We start from the raw sequence: 16668 nt of genomic DNA, 5'->3' as shown, positions 1-16668 counted from the left end.
ATTGTATAAAATTAGGGTTTATTTTATTTCTTCTTAAGCTGCTTTTTTCAAACACCAACAAAAGATCCCTAATAATTCTAAAATATGGTGAACACATTCTTGAACACCTTGTTTAAATCTTCCATGATTTTATATGCTTTGAACATATAATTCTCAGTTCTCATCTTTTCAGATAGAAAAGAATCATCCTATTGTCATTTGGAACATCTCCATCCTTTAAATATTATTTCTCTTTGGTCTTAAGATACAGTAGTTTAACTGCATGAATTTATTAGTATATAAGCACAGTTGTGATTGTCCCCATTCATTTATGTTCAACTAAATGATCTATTGAATTGACTTAAAAATTACTTTGTATCACTTCTAAAAGTCCTTTCTCTGATCTTTTTTAATCTCTCAGAAATTCCACTGACATGAATAAAGTTAATAATCAAGGCTGAAATTTGTTTCTGAAAATATAAAATATTTATATTTATCTTGTGATTCATTTGGGATAGCATCCATTACTATATCTCAAATTTTGGATAATTTCAGAAGTAGATACTTCAATTTATAAGGCCTTTAGGAGCAAAGTGAAACTTGTTCATTTTTATCTATAAATATGCTATTTAAGAAATTAAAGGAGGAGGGATCCCTGGGTGGCGCAGCTGTTTGGCGCCTGCCTTTGGCCCAGGGCGCGATCCTGGAGATCCGGGATCGAATCCCACGTCGGGCTCCCGGTGCATGGAGCCTGCTTCTCCCTCTGCCTGTGTCTCTGCCTCTCTCTCTCTCTCTCTCTCTCTCTCTGACTATCATAAATAATAAATAAATAAATAATTTAAAAAAAAAGAAATTAAAGGAGGAAATTTTTTTAGATAAGATATTTAAGACTGCAAAATATTTTTGCTTTAATATTTAATAGTTGAAAATAACTATGTAAATAGATAATGAGAGTGGTTTACATGTCAAATAAATCTCTTTATGTTAACTTTGCTTTTTAGATTCTTTATTCTGAAGTAGGCTGTTTCTCTTTCATGGAAGGGTTATTATATAATTATTAGGAAATAATTAAAAATTCCACGTAGAGTCACTTTTGCTTTCTGTGAAATTTTAAGGTAATGGGGTAGGGTGGTGTAAAACTTCGAATTCTGGAATCAGGATGTCTGGGTTCAGCTCCTGTTTCTGATTGCTGAGTGACTTTAAACAAGTTAACTCAAATGAGGATAAAGAGATTACTGACCTCATAAAGACTTTGTGGATTAATTGGAATAATACATGGAAAAGATCTAGTGTATTACCTGGCATGTAGTTGGTGCCTAATAAATGTTAGCCTTTAATTAAAGTTGCTGAGGCAGGAAGACAACGGATGCAGGAGCTATTTTAGAAATGGTTTATAGCATGCATAGGTCATTGAAGAGAAGTAAAACATATGAAAAGAACAGACTCTGGGCCCTCATCCTTGCCAGAATCTTTATGATTTGGGATGAAGATATGATTAAGATAAAATAGTAGCCTCTGATTTGGAAATTTACAAGGTAAGACTTTGGAGCCTATTGATAGATAATTCTCTACAGGTTGAAAAATATGTTGCAGATGATGAGAAACCATAGATACCATTCTTGGCAGGGGGTGACAGAAGTATTCCTTTGCAAATTCTAGTCCAGGTTCTAAAGAGGGTTGTGATGGTGCTGTACTAGATTTAAGTATAAATGAAAAATGTCATGGGAACCATAGAGTGAAGTATCAAATCTGTACAAAGTATTGTCTTTTGTAAGCAGTAACAAGCAAAAGACTACTTTTCCCAATCTCAGACATCTCCTTGCCCTATTTGCTGCATTTATCTTCTTTCTTCCTCCCCTTTCCATGCTCTGTTAAGATTTCATGCCTTTTGCCTCAGAGTTCTTTCTTTTCATGTGTGGGTATATCCCCTGCTTTTCCTTCAGTTAAACCCAAAAGGGTAAATATAGCTACTCTTTGAGTAACGTCTTTACACTATTTATCTCAGCTATGCCACCAAGACTCCAGATTGTAAAGTATTAGCTCTCTTCTCTCTAGAGATGTAACACAACCCAGAAAAGGAGAGGAGAAGGGGAAGGTCAGTGGCTGCAGGGACAGAAGCAACTGTGGCTTGGCACATAAAGCTCTACCCCACCCCCCATCTCTTCTTCCACAGTGGAAGCCAGGGCAGCTGGGAAAGAAGACAGATTCTATAGACTGCGATGGCAGCAAGCTAAAGGTGGCAGTGGTGGTAGGGTGACTTTGGAGCTGCTGGTACTTTATGGATTGGGTTGGCATACAAAATGAGGGAGATTTGCTACCCCAATCCCTGGTTTAGTAGGCAAGATGTTTGTCTGTTTGATCAGCAATTTGTGGAGTGCTTTAGCATGGTGATACTATAGTCAATTTGGTTGTCTTCTCTCCTCATATCCCACAGAAGTCTTAACTGTTTTGTCAGGATTTTTTTCTTCCAAGATGATTGTGTTTTCATTTTCTTCTCTCATGGGGTAGCCAGAATTTCTAGTTATAATTCTTGTTTTAGGGTATTAGGATTGACCTGTATGTACACTACCATCAGGAAAGTCAAATTAGTCCTTCCTGATTTAACATTTGAATGATAATTAAGCAGAAAAATCACAAGGAACTATAATTCCAACATGAAACTTTGAATTATTAACTCCAACCAAGTGCTAATCACAAAGGCTGCTGTAAAATTCCCCCAAAGTAAAAGGTAACACAGCATGCCAACTGACAGCTCTATCCTGTGAGATCCTGATGGCACACCAGTATACTCAGTCATCTCTTTCAAGAATCCTCAAGGGAGGGAATCCCTAAGTGGCTCAGGGGTTTAGTGCCTGCCTTTGGCCCAGGGCATGATCCTGGAGTCCCTGGATCAAGTCCCACATCAGACTCCCTGTATGGAGCCTGCTTCTCCCCCCTGCCTGTGTCTCTGCCTCTCTCTGCGTGTGTCTTTCATGAATAAATAAATACAGTCTTTAAAAAAAAAAAAAGAATCCTCAAGGGATAAAAGGCTATTATTACCTGGAGGTCCTTCCTCCTACCTATTTCTTTCGAGGAGAGTGATTTGTGGTGAAGGAATAAGAGGAATGTGAAAGTGGAATTGTGATTTTTTTTTAATTTTTGTTTAAGTTTTTATTTATTTATGATAGTCACAGAGAGAGAGAGAGAGAGAGGGGGGGGGGGGCAGAGACATAGGCAGAGGGAGAAGCAGGCTCCATGCACCGGGAGCCCGACGTGGGATTCGATCCCGGGTCTCCAGGATCGTGCCCTGGGCCAAAGGCAGGCGCCAAACCACTGCGCCACCCAGGGATCCGTGATTTTTTTTTTTTATATGAGAATGAGGAGAAGAGAGTTTGGGTTTTGGCTCTTTAATAATTTGATGAAATTAAGCCTTATCTTTCTTTCTGCTGCTTTCCATTCCTCTGTTTTCTTGTTTTTTCCCCATGAGAAAAGCTGTTCTAAAATTCTTTGGGATCCTTTGGGTTATAAGGAGTTTCTAAGTTAGGAAAAATTACTAAATTATTTAAAACAAAACAAAATACAACCAAACACTCTTTCAAATCTCTATATGGAGCTATAGGGCCTATGCAGTGTGAGTCATCAGAGAACCTGTTGGCACTGTCCAGTTTATGAGCAAGCTGTCTGTGGACTGTCTGGAATCTTGGCAAAGTAACATATGTATATGAAAGTTAAATGATTAAATTTGTTTCAGAAACATGCAGAATGACTGCAGGGAGCCTTCTGTTTAGTGGTATAAAGCAAAAAATTTCTTTGGTCTTTTTTCTTTTGATAGGTCCTGCCTGCCTTATCCTGAACTACCTAAATCACTAAGATATATATTTTCCATTAGCCATTCTTTTAGCCACATATCCACAGCTAAGTCTCTCAGAATAACATTGAGGTTGGTGAACCATGAGTCTGGTTGCCTTCGCAAGGCATTTCTGTACTAGTAAAAGCAGAAAACACCTCATAAGACTGCTGCACAATCATTCCCATAGTGTGATATGCTAATTCTTAAGAATGTTGCTAACACTGCACTTTGTTTCATATGATTGAATTTAGAACTTTCACTCAATTGGTTGAAGGCTTCAAACTGGCAGTAATAACAGTCTTTTGAGTTGTTGCATAAGTAGAGCAGTGATAGAATTCATATAGCAGGCAACAGTTGCTCATTCAAGTTCTAGAAGAAATCGCTATCAGCCACAGTGGTTGAAAAACAAAAGGAAAGTAGCCCAGCTGTTCACTTTTTAATAGTATATCTTTCTTCCGTATTTTAAATGAAAACAGAGCTCAGTCATTAAACGAAGATATAAATATTAATCTCATCATTGTTAATAATCCCAAAAAACAGACCTCACACACTTATGTGATTTTTTTTTTATGTCCATCTTATTGTGTCCAAGTAAAATCAAGAAAATTCCCCAGTGCCTCCCCAGCTAGTTAGCTTTCAGTCTGGATCTCCCTTTACTCAGGGAGATCTCTCTCTCCCTTTACTTACTGAGTCACTCTCCGTATCTCCTGTAATGAGTCTCAGAGTTTAGTAAGGATTTAATCAGTCATATTTGGCCACACAGTGTTAAAGAAAATGTAAATCCCAGAAGTCCAGAAAGTCTTTGCCGATATATTTTAAGCATACAAATTCTTTGCTGTAATATGCATTAGTAGTTAAGCCAACTTACTGTCATTCTGTGCTTTCAATATAGAACAGAATTTCGGTCAAGTCAGTTAAGTGATGATAGGATGTCAGAGTTTTCAGATAGCCAGAGTCACTACCCTTCAGTTTGAATATTTATTGAATATTTTGAAAAGATAAAAGCTCTTTATTGTTGTATTGCCTATGGTAAACAATATGACTAAGATTTACTTTGGGTATATATCTTATGTCTCCTTATATCTGGTATATTTGAGAATATATCTTTGGCTCACTGAAATTAGGAACTTTGATATTTTTTCAAAGAATATAATATTTTGGCAAATAATCTCTTTCCTGACCAAACTCTAGCTAGCTTTTTGAGAATTATTTAACAGGATTGATTCCAGGGTAAAGAACTAAACATTTTTTGAGAATTACTATGTGTTAGGCATTGTGTCAGCTCTCTCCATATAATATCTTATCCTTAAAATAACTCGAGGAGTAAGATCCTATAATTAATCCCATTTTACAGATAATAAGGTGTTATTATCAGAGCCATTTTCCAGATGAAGAAATTTGGGTGAAGTTAAATATAATTTACCCAAGATCATACCACTGTTAAGTGATTTTTCAACACAGAGTTTTTGTCATTACAAAGCCCATACTCATAATCACTATGCACTACAGTCAGGGTACTGTACGAATAGGCATTTGCTTTACCATACTTGTTTGGTTTCTCCCTTGTTCCAGCCTCAGGTAGGGCCATGAGTCTCAGCAGTGGGCGCAGTCTTTGGAAAGGCTCTTGAGTGTGATGGCATTTACCAGCTATAGCCATTCAAGGTAACCTCTAGGAAGGGAATTAAAACCTCATTCTACCCCTCTGTACCTATTTGAGGGAAGCCTAGACCTATGTGAATATTAAGGAAATCTCCTTAGGAGTCTTGGGATCAGAAAGCAGACAACTTTTTAGCTTCAGAATTGCCATAGTGTTACTAATAATCCCCTCCTCTTCCTACCTGAAATTTAGGTTTCAGGTAGTGATGTCTTATTGGCAACTTTTCCCAACTGGCAACTGGCAACCCTACTCCAAACTTCTTTACCTTGGCCATTCTGGCTATATGAGTTCTGTCTTAGAAGATTTTCCCCTCCTAAGTTCTGTTTCTCTCACAAATCAGAGTGATATAGTCACTGAGTAGCAACCGAAGAAAGAAGACAGCAAATGCAGAAGATGTCTCATGGACTAGGATTCCAAATCTTTTCTACCCTTGAAACATTTTTCATTATAGCAGAACCTATTCATTCATGGTGGTATTAAGATCTTTCTATTGAGTCTACTGATGATTAATAATTCAAATTGACTAATTCTAGGGCTAGTATTTCTGTCTTATGGCACATGGAATGATAACAGAGTATTGCTTTTAAATGGGGTTGCTATGGATTGAACAGCAGGGAAGAGGGCTTTTCTAGAGATACTTGCCTGCACCTGTAGATATCCTCCCTGTCAAAGAGCTATCTGTGCTATGGGCAGAGGGCTCCAAGTGTACTAACAAGCCTATTGACTCTTCCCTGCCTTTAGCAAAGAGAATGACCTTATAAAACAGAATTAGCAACAAGAGAAGGTAGTCTTGAAAATAAGTCTCTGAAATAATAATGGTCCTATCAGTTCAAGTTGAACCAGGCAGTCATTCGTGTAATACCTAGACTAGTTTGCTCTGATGCTCTCCAAATGCATAGTGCTGACTTTTGTGTGACTTATACACATACATAAAACATTCTCTTGCTGGAATGTTGATGCAGTGCTGTGGTTTTTTTTTCTTTTCAATAATAAATAAAGTCTTATTAGAATGGCAGGGCACTCCTGATTGATCAAAAGGGAACATACTTAAATGCTTTGAGATATATATATATATATATATGTTCCAGAAAGCAGAATGTAATAAAAGTAATGCAGTAAATACTAGAGTCTGTCTAATCCTGGCCCTTTTATTTAGCTTTATTACCTTTGAGAAATTCACTTAGCTTCTCTAGTTTATTTGTTCTGTAAAATGAGACAATTTAGGTAAATCTGTTTCCCAAACTCTGAACCTACATATTTTAATAAAATAATCTGTAGTAATCTGTATGAAATAATTTCAGACAGTTTCCTTATTGATAAAAGATTAAATAAACATTGAATTGCATAGTTGAGAAAGTTACTTCTTTTTCAGTCTTTCTGAGCATGTCAGACAAATTCTCAGTTTGGTATCAAGGTATCTTTAATAGTTCTTTAACACTGGATAATTGTTTTGGGGGTGGAGATGGGTAGGAACACGTACTGGGAATCTTCCATTCTTCAAGAATTCCTATAGAAATTAATTCCATTCCTTCAAGGAGAAAGTACTAAAGTGCTTTTTTGCTCCTTTCTGTCCACCTCATTTCCCTTCTACTTGGAAGGAAAATAGTGTACAACTGGCGAGTTTAGGAGGAGGAACTGAACGTGTGAGGCATAGAGCTTTCTGGCTTCTCTCAGAAGGCATGCTCCTCCTCCTTCCCGTATAGTAGGCCTTGGTTAACAAACTCTGCATAGGGCTGGGTGGGAACTGTTGGAAAACCGATAAGGCCCAAAATCCAAAACAAAAAACTACATTCTCTAGTTTATCCTTATTGGTGATCAAGCTGGTATTTTGATGGCCATTTTATTCTTCTCTCTCATTTTGTTTCAAACTCATAGGAGATGTAAGGAAAAAAAGCAATTATACCTCTTTAACATCACTGATAATCTCCTTTTTTTTTTTTAAAGATTTTATTTATTTACTCATGAGAGACACAGAGAGAGAGGCAGAGACATAGGCAGAAGGAAAAGCAGGCTCCCTATGGGGAGCCTGAGGCGGAACTGGACCCCGGGATCATGACTTGAGCCAAAGGCAGAAACTCAACCACTAAGCTACCCAGGTGCCCAGTAATCTCCTTTTTAAATAGAAATCTGGCTTGGGCTCAGAATCCTTCACAGAGAATAGTGTCTATATTGTTTCAATGAAGTTATTTTTCTATTTGCCATATATAAAATAAATTCATATGTTTTAAAAGTGAATTTTTAAAACTTTAAACAGTACAGATAGTATATGGATATGGTAAAAATTATAACGTTCATTACATTAGTGACCAAAGTTTAGAAAACACTGAACAAGATTATAGATCTGTTCCAAATTTTAATCTTTTTGCTTATGTATGTCAGTAGAATAAAAAATAAATAGGTGGTCAACCAAGTTAAAAAAGGACCTTCTAGGGATCCCTGGGTGGCGCAGCGGTTTGGCGCCTGCGTTTGGCCCAGGGCGTGATCCTGGAGACCCTGGATAGAATCCCACATCGGGCTCCCGGTGCATGGAGCCTGCTTCTCTCTCTGCCTGTGTCTCTGCCTCTCTCTCTCTCTCTGTGTGACTATCATAAATAAAAAAAAAAAAAAAATTAAAAAAAGGACCTTCTAAAATAGCATATGTAATGTTATTTTCATTTATTCTGAAATATATCATTATTGAAGAAGCTAAACTTTATTTTTGTATAAATGAAAATTATATTGGTATGAAAATGATAAATTCTTAATATTTTACTAGGAAGTTGAGTATTGATATCATTTTGATAATAAGTTTTTAGGTGATGGCTTTTTGTTTTATTTTGTTTATTTTTCTTTCACTGAAAGTGGTCAGTTCTAGGAGAGGTTTTTGAGCTAGAAATCTTGAGGGTAAGGACCATGTTATCACTGTATACTCTGTGTCATGTAGTATTTGACTTATAACAGTGTTCAACAAATATTTGAACAACTGAATAAGTGAATGAATGAACAATGAACCAACAAAAGCAAACTAAATTCTCTGTCTTGAAGGTATAGGCATAGTTTTCATTTCTATCTGAAAGCTGTCAATAGGACTAGCTGTAAGAAAGCTAAGGCCTTGAGGCAATCAGTGTAATACTTATCTAAGTGAAATGCTCTAGTTACACAGAGAATAACCTTATTAGGAAGAAATCACAAAAGGAAGCCCTCTTAATTTTGCTTTTGTTTATGGTCATATAGGAGAGCTAGATTTTTTCCTTTCTTTTTTTATAAAAAACTGTTTTCGCTTCCTTTTTTTTTTCTATTATTCATGTACTACATCTCTTATCATGTCCATGTCAAAGAAGTCATCCCAATTTCCCTTGCCTTAGGGAGATTATTAGAGCTTAATTTAAAATGTAGCTCACTCTTTCCCTATACACCCTTAATTACAGTTTCTCATCTGATAAAGGTACCCACTTTTTTCTTAACTGGTACCCTAGATGAATTGCAATACTGGTGGTAAATTTTTTTATTTCCATTTATTCATGCAACAAATACCATGTTTCAGGGGCTTTGTTCTAAGAATCCTCAAATGAGTTTTACATATCAGAGAGAGAGAGAATATTAACCAGACGTTTTTAATTTTTAGTTAGGCCAACTGACTTTCTAATAATCATGCCGTTGGTTTGAGTGATTACTTTCCCAGATAATTACTTTAAGACATTTTGTATATTTGAAAAAAAAAAAAAAAAACAGAATTTGAAGACTATGTTCCATTCCAGTGAATACATCTTAAATGTATTCTAGGTTTATTCTCTGCAAGTACATTCTTTCTTAAATGGTCCAGTGATTAACTGTGATTCTAATTCATTATACACATTGACAACATCTTAAGTGGAGTTATTTTGTATGTTCAGGTTAATATTTTCTGTTACTGAAATTTTAATTCAGTACATTTTATATTTGTGAAATTTCTCTGCCTGGTATCTTTGTGTCTTCTAGTTATTACTATGTGGTCTTCGATATGTAAAGTAAACTCTAAAGTTACTGGCTTATCCCATTTTGGGATGTTCATCTCATTGCATTATAAAATTGATAGAACCATAATAACATTAATGATATATAGAAGTTGGATTCTGAAGCTAATCATCATCTACAAAAATTAGCATCTAATCTGTTCTAACTTTACATTAATATCCATGTAAACAATCAACATAGATTATATTGATATCATAATTGAAAATATAATGGATAATTTGGCCAAGAAAAAAAAAGACTAGAATTATCTCTTTTTTTCTTTAAAAGATATAACTGCTTGGCTTATAATTAAAATCTTTAGGTATCTCTAATATCATTGTGCTCTAGCATGAAAGTAATACAAGAGTCATTTGCTATAATGACAATCTAGAAGTTTTGAGAACAATTTATTGTCTAGTTCAAAAACAAAAACAAGGGAATCCCTGGGTGGCTCAGCGGTTTAGCACCTCCCTTTGGCCCAGGGCACGATCCTGGAGTCCCAGGATCGAGTCCCACATCGGGCTCCTGTCATGGAGCCTGCTTAAGTAACTTCCTCCTGTGTCTCTGCCTCTCTCTCTCTCTCTCTCTCTCTCGCTCTCGCTCTCTCTCTCTCTCTCTCTCTCTCTGTCATAAATAAATAAATAAATATTTAAAAAAAAAGTACAAAAAAGCAGAACTTTGCTTCTTTGGCTGTGTTCACTAGCAATATGATTGATTATTCTCTGATGAGATTCTTCGAGTGCTGGATGCATCCTTATCTAGGGTATGAGGTATTGATATGGCAGCATGTTATGAACGGGAAAAAAATGCCATGGACTTGAGAGGCAGACCAACCCAAATGTGAAAGTTGGCTCTGTCACTTCTGTCCTAGTACCTTGAGCAAGTTACTTAAGTGCCTCTGTAAAGAGAGAATTATAATACTGCCTTAGAGTTGCTATGAGGATGAAAGCATCCAGAGTGAGTTCTTCTTAAATGGTAAATGTATGAGGAATCCAGCATGGTGATGATATATTTTGATATTCTTTCAGGTGAAGTAAAGGACAAAAATGTTCAGGTGGTTGAGCTCCCCATTGTAGACAGTCTTCATCCTCGTCCACCATATTTACCCCTGGCTGTACCAGAAGACCTTGCAGATCGGCTTGTACGAGTCCATGGTGATCCTGCAGTGTGGTGGGTGTCCCAGTTTGTCAAATACTTGATCCGCCCACAACCCTGGCTAGAAAAGGAAATAGAAGAGGCTACCAAGAAGCTTGGCTTCAAACATCCAGTTATTGGGTAAGAATCTGATTTGTTTCTCATAAAGTGATATGTAGTAGCAGAGATATGTATACTTCATAGTATATTGTAAACTTTATATCATAAAGTTTCATAAATTTTCAGAGCCCCATCCAAAAACAGATGTTCCACAGTTCACCTTAGGTCACAGGGAGATCATTCTTACTTTGTTCACTTAGAACAGCTAAGTCATCATACTTTGTTACCCTCATTCACTTATTTATTTATTCAACAAATATATTAAACTGATGCTTCTAAAATTAGCTATCTCTTCTGGGGAAGCTAGCAAAATTTTATTTTATTGAGAGTATTTTGGATGTTATACATGATTCTTGTCTTACCCTTAACAAGACCATGAGATAAAGCTATCACATTTATAGCTTTTCTGTTGCTCTTTTTGTTAGGCTTCATTAATTACCACTGGTGATTATTTTGCATTTTTTGATGTTCTGTTTTCTTTTTTTGCCCTGGAAGCTATTTTTGAAAATAAGAGGAGTATATATAATGTAAGATAATGTTAAAATTATTATTTAAATTCTTTCTTGGCCCACTTCTCATATACATATGTGATCAGTCTCATGCTTATGTTTAGGGAAGATAGATATATCAGGAAATCCTAGGACTGAGAAGAATCCAAAGGAGCATCTTGCTCACAAATATGTGTTCCTGTACACATACATTAAAAAGTTATGGAAAGAGGAATTTTCCTGGGTCCTAGGGCCAGATTTCATACCTTGGGAAAATTGTCTTTGTTTAATGAAAATAATACTGTACCTAGACTAAGTGACCTGGGCAGTACCTCTGGCTTTTCCCTAAATCTGGACCAAGTAACTTATTAATGATACTGGGCTTTGATTTTTCCATCTGTAAAATACTGAAGCTAATACCTAAAAGTGATGTGACAAGGAGTATAAAAGGATTTTAGTTAAGTGAAAAAAAACATACTGTAAAGTATTATTACATTTCAGAGAGACTGATGCTAAAATAATTCCTGAAAATAGACTTGTAGGCTAGGTGGCTGTGACATTCTGTAGCTTATACTGTTTGTAATAAAGTCAGCTATTGATTAATATTAATACATGTGTTGATTCGTTCACTTATTTGCAGAACATTTATTGAATACCTGCTACTGTGGGGGACAGAGATTAATTTTTTTTTTAAATAGCTTCTTCTAGCTTACTACAGGCAATTGGAAAAGAGACATACGGCTAACATTATATGGGTAGAATGTGATAAATACCCTGCGAATAGTATAAAAAGTTTTATGAGAGGTCAGAGAAAGAAATGTACTTCCATCTAGATCAGGAAAGTCTTCATAGCTTCAGTGTTTGAACAGGATCTTGAAAGACAACAGTATAGTAATTAAATTACCAAAATAACTTTATGTTCTCTCATTGATCCTATAACACAGTCCTGTGAAGTGGGTAGAGATAACTATTTTACAGGTGAGGAAACTAAAGGAAGAAAATCTCTGCCCAAAGTTCCAAACAAAACCGGGGCTTAGACCATCTTAACTTTGCTTGGAAGCTTTCCTACAGTTTTGTATACCAGAAAGCTATCCTAATTGTCCATGGGCCATCCATCATATTAAGAGTTGGCCAAATATAGAAAATTGAAATACCACAGACAATTAAGTTATTTTTACATTGAGGTGGTGTGCTGTAATGAAAGAGGACACTAGAATTCAAGAATCTGGGGGTACCATCTAACTTCTACCACTAAGAAATAATCTGACTTTGGGCGATGTACTTGATCATTCTGGGTCTTCATTGATTGCCACTCTTCTTTGTTTAAAACTGAAGAAACTAAGGTGATATCTAAGGTTTCTATTCACATGGTACTAAACAATTAGATTTTTGTGTGGACCCAGAATTCATTCATTTATTTATTGTGTTTGGTGCTATTAGAAATAAATAAAATTAGATTCTTTGCCCGAGGGCAGCCCAGGTGGCTCAGTTTAGCGCCGCCTTTAGCCCAGGGTGTGATCCTAGAGACCCAGGATCTAGTCCCTCATCAGGCTCCCTGCATGGAGCCTGCTTCTCCCTCTGCTTGTGTCTGTGCCTCTCTCTCTCTCTCAATCTCTGTCTCTCATGAATAAATAAATACAATCTTAAAAAAAAAATGAGATTCCCTGCCCGGAAAGAGCTTGATATCTAATATAGATAACCCTGGAACAATGCCATGTTAGGATTACTGACCCCCCCATGCAGTTTAAAATCCATGTATAAATTTTGACTCCTCCCAAACTTAACTACTAATACTCTGATGTTGGCTGGAAGCCTTACCAATAGCATAAACAGTCGATTCACATATATTTTGTATGCTATATGTATTATATACTGTATTCTTACAATAAAGTAAGCTAGAGAAAAGAACATGCTATTAGAAAATCATAAGGAAGAGAAAATATTTTTACAGTATTGAACTGTAAAAAATCTGTGTATAAGTGGGCCCACATAGTTCACACCCATGTTGTTGAAGAGGCAACGGTTATGAAAGTTAGGCAAGTACACAAAGAACTTTAACTTTTGTGATGACTAGGTTGAATGTATGTGAGAGAAACCAGCTTCCCTTTGCCTTATGTTGTCTTTTTGTTCGCTGATAATGTCTTCAGAGGCATCAGTTTCCTTAACTCTCTAATGAAAGACTTGCATTACATTAAAATGACTTCAAATATCCTTCACAGGCCTAACGTTCTGATCCTTCCATAAAGACTCCATTATGCTCCTCTCTAATTTCAGGGGTATTTGGAGAATTGAGAAAATTGATTGGTAGTACTCTGCCACTACCTCTGCTTCTTTGTCTGTCATTACAGCTTTTGTTTGTTTTTGTTTTTATTTTCATTTTCATATCTCCCACCCCACATCTTCCCTTGGGTCTTAGTCTACATATGTAGAGAAGCTACTGATCCCTTATTTATTTGTTGGTTTGTTTATTTATTTTTAAAGATTTTATTTATTTGAGAGAGCGTGAGTGAGCATGCATGGGTGGGAGCAGGGCAGAGGCAGAGGGAGAAACAGACCTCCCTGCTGAGCAGGAGGCCCCAAATCAGAGCTCTATCCCAGGACCCTGAGATCATGGCCTGAGCCACCCAGGCACCCCTGATCCCTATTTTAAATGTTAGAGCTAAAGAAAGTGTATGGTGAAGCCAGAGTATCAAATAGTGCTTCTTCTCATGAAGCTTTTCATTGAAATTCAGTGCAATTGTTCTTTCTGGCCCACTTCATCTCTAAGGAGCACAGTGAATAATTCCAATTTCCTGAGAGGAGCAGTGATTAAGAATGATGTGGGAAGGGCAGCCCTGATGTCGCAGCGGTTTAGCGCCACCTGCAGCCCAGGGCGTGATCCTGGAGACCCTGGATCGAGTCCCACGTCAGGCTTTTGCATGGAGGCTGCTTCTCCCTCTGCCTGTGTCTCTGCCTCTCTCTCTCTGTCTCTATGAATAAATAAATAAAATCTTAAAAAAAAAAAAGAATGATGTGGGAAGAAAGAATGATAGGTGTTCATATGATGGTATTCACATCTGGAACTTAGTCTGGAATGCAAAGGAAATAATACCTATAAAGACAACAGATTAACTACCATGAGAATAGACACCGCCCCTCCCCGCTCCAGATTCACAAAAAAAGCCAGCTTTTGGCTTGACCTAAGGCATGCCCATGTTTTATAACCTAAGGGGAAACAAATCTACTTTTTTTTCCTACTTTTGAATAGTGGTTTGGTAATTTGGTAGGGAGGGATGCAGAAGGGTAAATTGAAGGAGAGCTTTAATTTATGAAAATAAACTCTAACCATTATTATTTTCATTTATAATCACTTTGAAAGCACTAAGATGGGAGGAGAGTACTGTGGAAGTCAACACATTATTTAGTGCAGAACAGTGTAAATCTTTGTTCCCAATTTTATGGTTTTAGGGCTTTTTAAAAATAGGACAGATGAGATCAATATCTGCTTGTGTTTGATAGAGTGAAAAACAGCGAAAGAAAATTCATTATGCATACAACAAAAGGGCTAGAACATCTCCATGAACTTAAAATAGTAAGAATTCTTAAAAGATTTACCTGCCTTGATTGTGGTATAGGAAGAATCCATGCAGGTCTGTTAGAGGGTATCATGAAGAACAAGAAAAATTGGTACCAAAATGTTGCAAAAAATATATTTAATATTCTGTAATAACAGCTGTGAATCTTGGTATTATTTGTTGTCAAAAATCTTAAAAAGTTGCACCCAGTTTTTTCTGGAAGGCTGGTTGGTATTTTGCTGCGTATATGGAATATAAAACTCTGGAATCTTCATTTTTTTCTACCATTATTCTTAGATATACCAATTACTTTCTTTATAAGAAAGCATTCTTCAAAAGCTTATTTTCTAATTCTCCTTGTATTGTGTTAACATGCACATATATTTAGAATATATGTATTTGAATTTTTAATATTTTATTTTTTCTAATGGCAAAACTGAAAGAGAAATTGGCTTAAAATGTCTGTGATGCCACCATAAATAAAGGTATAAAATTCAGTATTAAAAGCACCAAGTGGATCAGAACATTGTCAGCAGAATCTGACTTTCTCCTTCTGCCCCCCAGAGTCCATGTCAGACGCACAGACAAAGTAGGAACAGAAGCAGCTTTCCATCCCATTGAGGAATACATGGTACACGTTGAAGAACATTTTCAGCTTCTCGCTCGAAGAATGCAAGTGGATAAAAGAAGAGTGTATTTGGCTACGGATGACCCTTCTTTATTAAAGGAGGCAAAAACAAAGTGAGTTAGATGAACACTAGTGATTCTAGACTGGGATTCTTTTCGGTTGAAAGGAATCCTTAATTCCCATGACTTGTGATTCTTATTATATAATATTACTACTGATTATTGGGAGTTTTTAAAATTCAAACAACTGTGTACTTGGGTGACTATTAATATAATCAAAGCATATTTGAGGTGCCAGCAAAGTATATATTTCATTCTGAAGTCTCTTCCCTTGGTGTGTGGGCAGCTGCCATCTTGCTATGTACTCCCATGGCCTCTTTGAGAGCAAGCTTTCTGGTGTCTCTTCCTATCAGGGCATTAATTCCATCACAAGGGGCCCATTCTCACGCCCCCATTTAATCCTAATCATCTCCCAAAGGCCTCATCTCCAAATACTATCACATTGGGAGTTACAGCTCAAAAATAGGAATTCTAGGGGGACACAAACATTCAGTCCACAACACCAACCAACTGTATAGGACTACTAGCAATAAAACACACCAAGTGCTTACCTTTTTTGCTCTTACTATCTTCACTAGCAATTATGGGCAAGTGAAACATATGTAAAATATAAATTTTCATTTCATAAATATTTCTGGAACCTGGAAATTAAAGAAAAGTAAAGAATCAGAAGATGAGTTTTATAAGTGGAGGAATAAGAACTGCTAGTATGTATTGAACAGTAATCATCATTTATGGAGCATACCTATATTTTAGGCATTGTGTGAGATACTTGGTATTCCATGATACACAAGATCCTCTGCTCTCAAGGAATTCCTAACCTAGTGGGAGACCAGACAATTACTCTACAGTTACTGTAGAGTAGCTACTGTAGAGTTTTAACATAGGGTATTCAAAAAAACACATAAAGCTCACTGATCCCAATTGGGAATTTATCACAGGATCTGAGTGAACCTAGAATTGGCCTTTACTTACTATTAATAAAAGATGTATTAAATGTGTGAAAGTAGGGAATGAAGGAGAAGAATCTGTAGTCTTAGCTTTGCTCATACACCATTTACTCCAGAAATCATCCCTAAATCCCTAAGTGTCCTTCTGCTCTGACTTAGTGTTTAGCACTTGCTTACCTCTGTCTCCCTCACTGGATATAAGCACCTTAGACACAGTACCTACCTAGCTCAGTGCCCAATAATTATTAAATTATGTTTATTTCAATCCCATCAGCTTGAAAACATTTTATTCACTGCT

General features: G+C 36.5%; 1 protein-coding gene across 4 annotated transcripts in view; it reads left to right on the top strand.

Annotated features, from left to right (window-relative positions):
- FUT8 (fucosyltransferase 8) overlaps nt 1-16668 on the top strand; it is a 313536-nt gene that overhangs the window by 281443 nt on the left and 15425 nt on the right. For all 4 annotated transcript variants that reach the window (XM_055304476.1, XM_055304477.1, XM_055304478.1 and 1 more), the window contains 2 exons: nt 10466-10712; nt 15298-15474. In XM_055304476.1, coding sequence (XP_055160451.1) covers nt 10466-10712; nt 15298-15474 — 424 coding nt within the window. The remainder of the gene's footprint in view (nt 1-10465; nt 10713-15297; nt 15475-16668) is intronic.

Source organism: Nyctereutes procyonoides, unplaced genomic scaffold (genome assembly GCF_905146905.1).
Source record: "Nyctereutes procyonoides isolate TBG_1078 unplaced genomic scaffold, NYPRO_anot_genome, whole genome shotgun sequence".
NCBI lineage: Eukaryota > Metazoa > Chordata > Mammalia > Carnivora > Canidae > Nyctereutes > Nyctereutes procyonoides.
The sequence above is the reverse complement of the archived record's forward strand: the minus strand, read 5'-3'. Positions and strand labels throughout refer to the sequence as shown.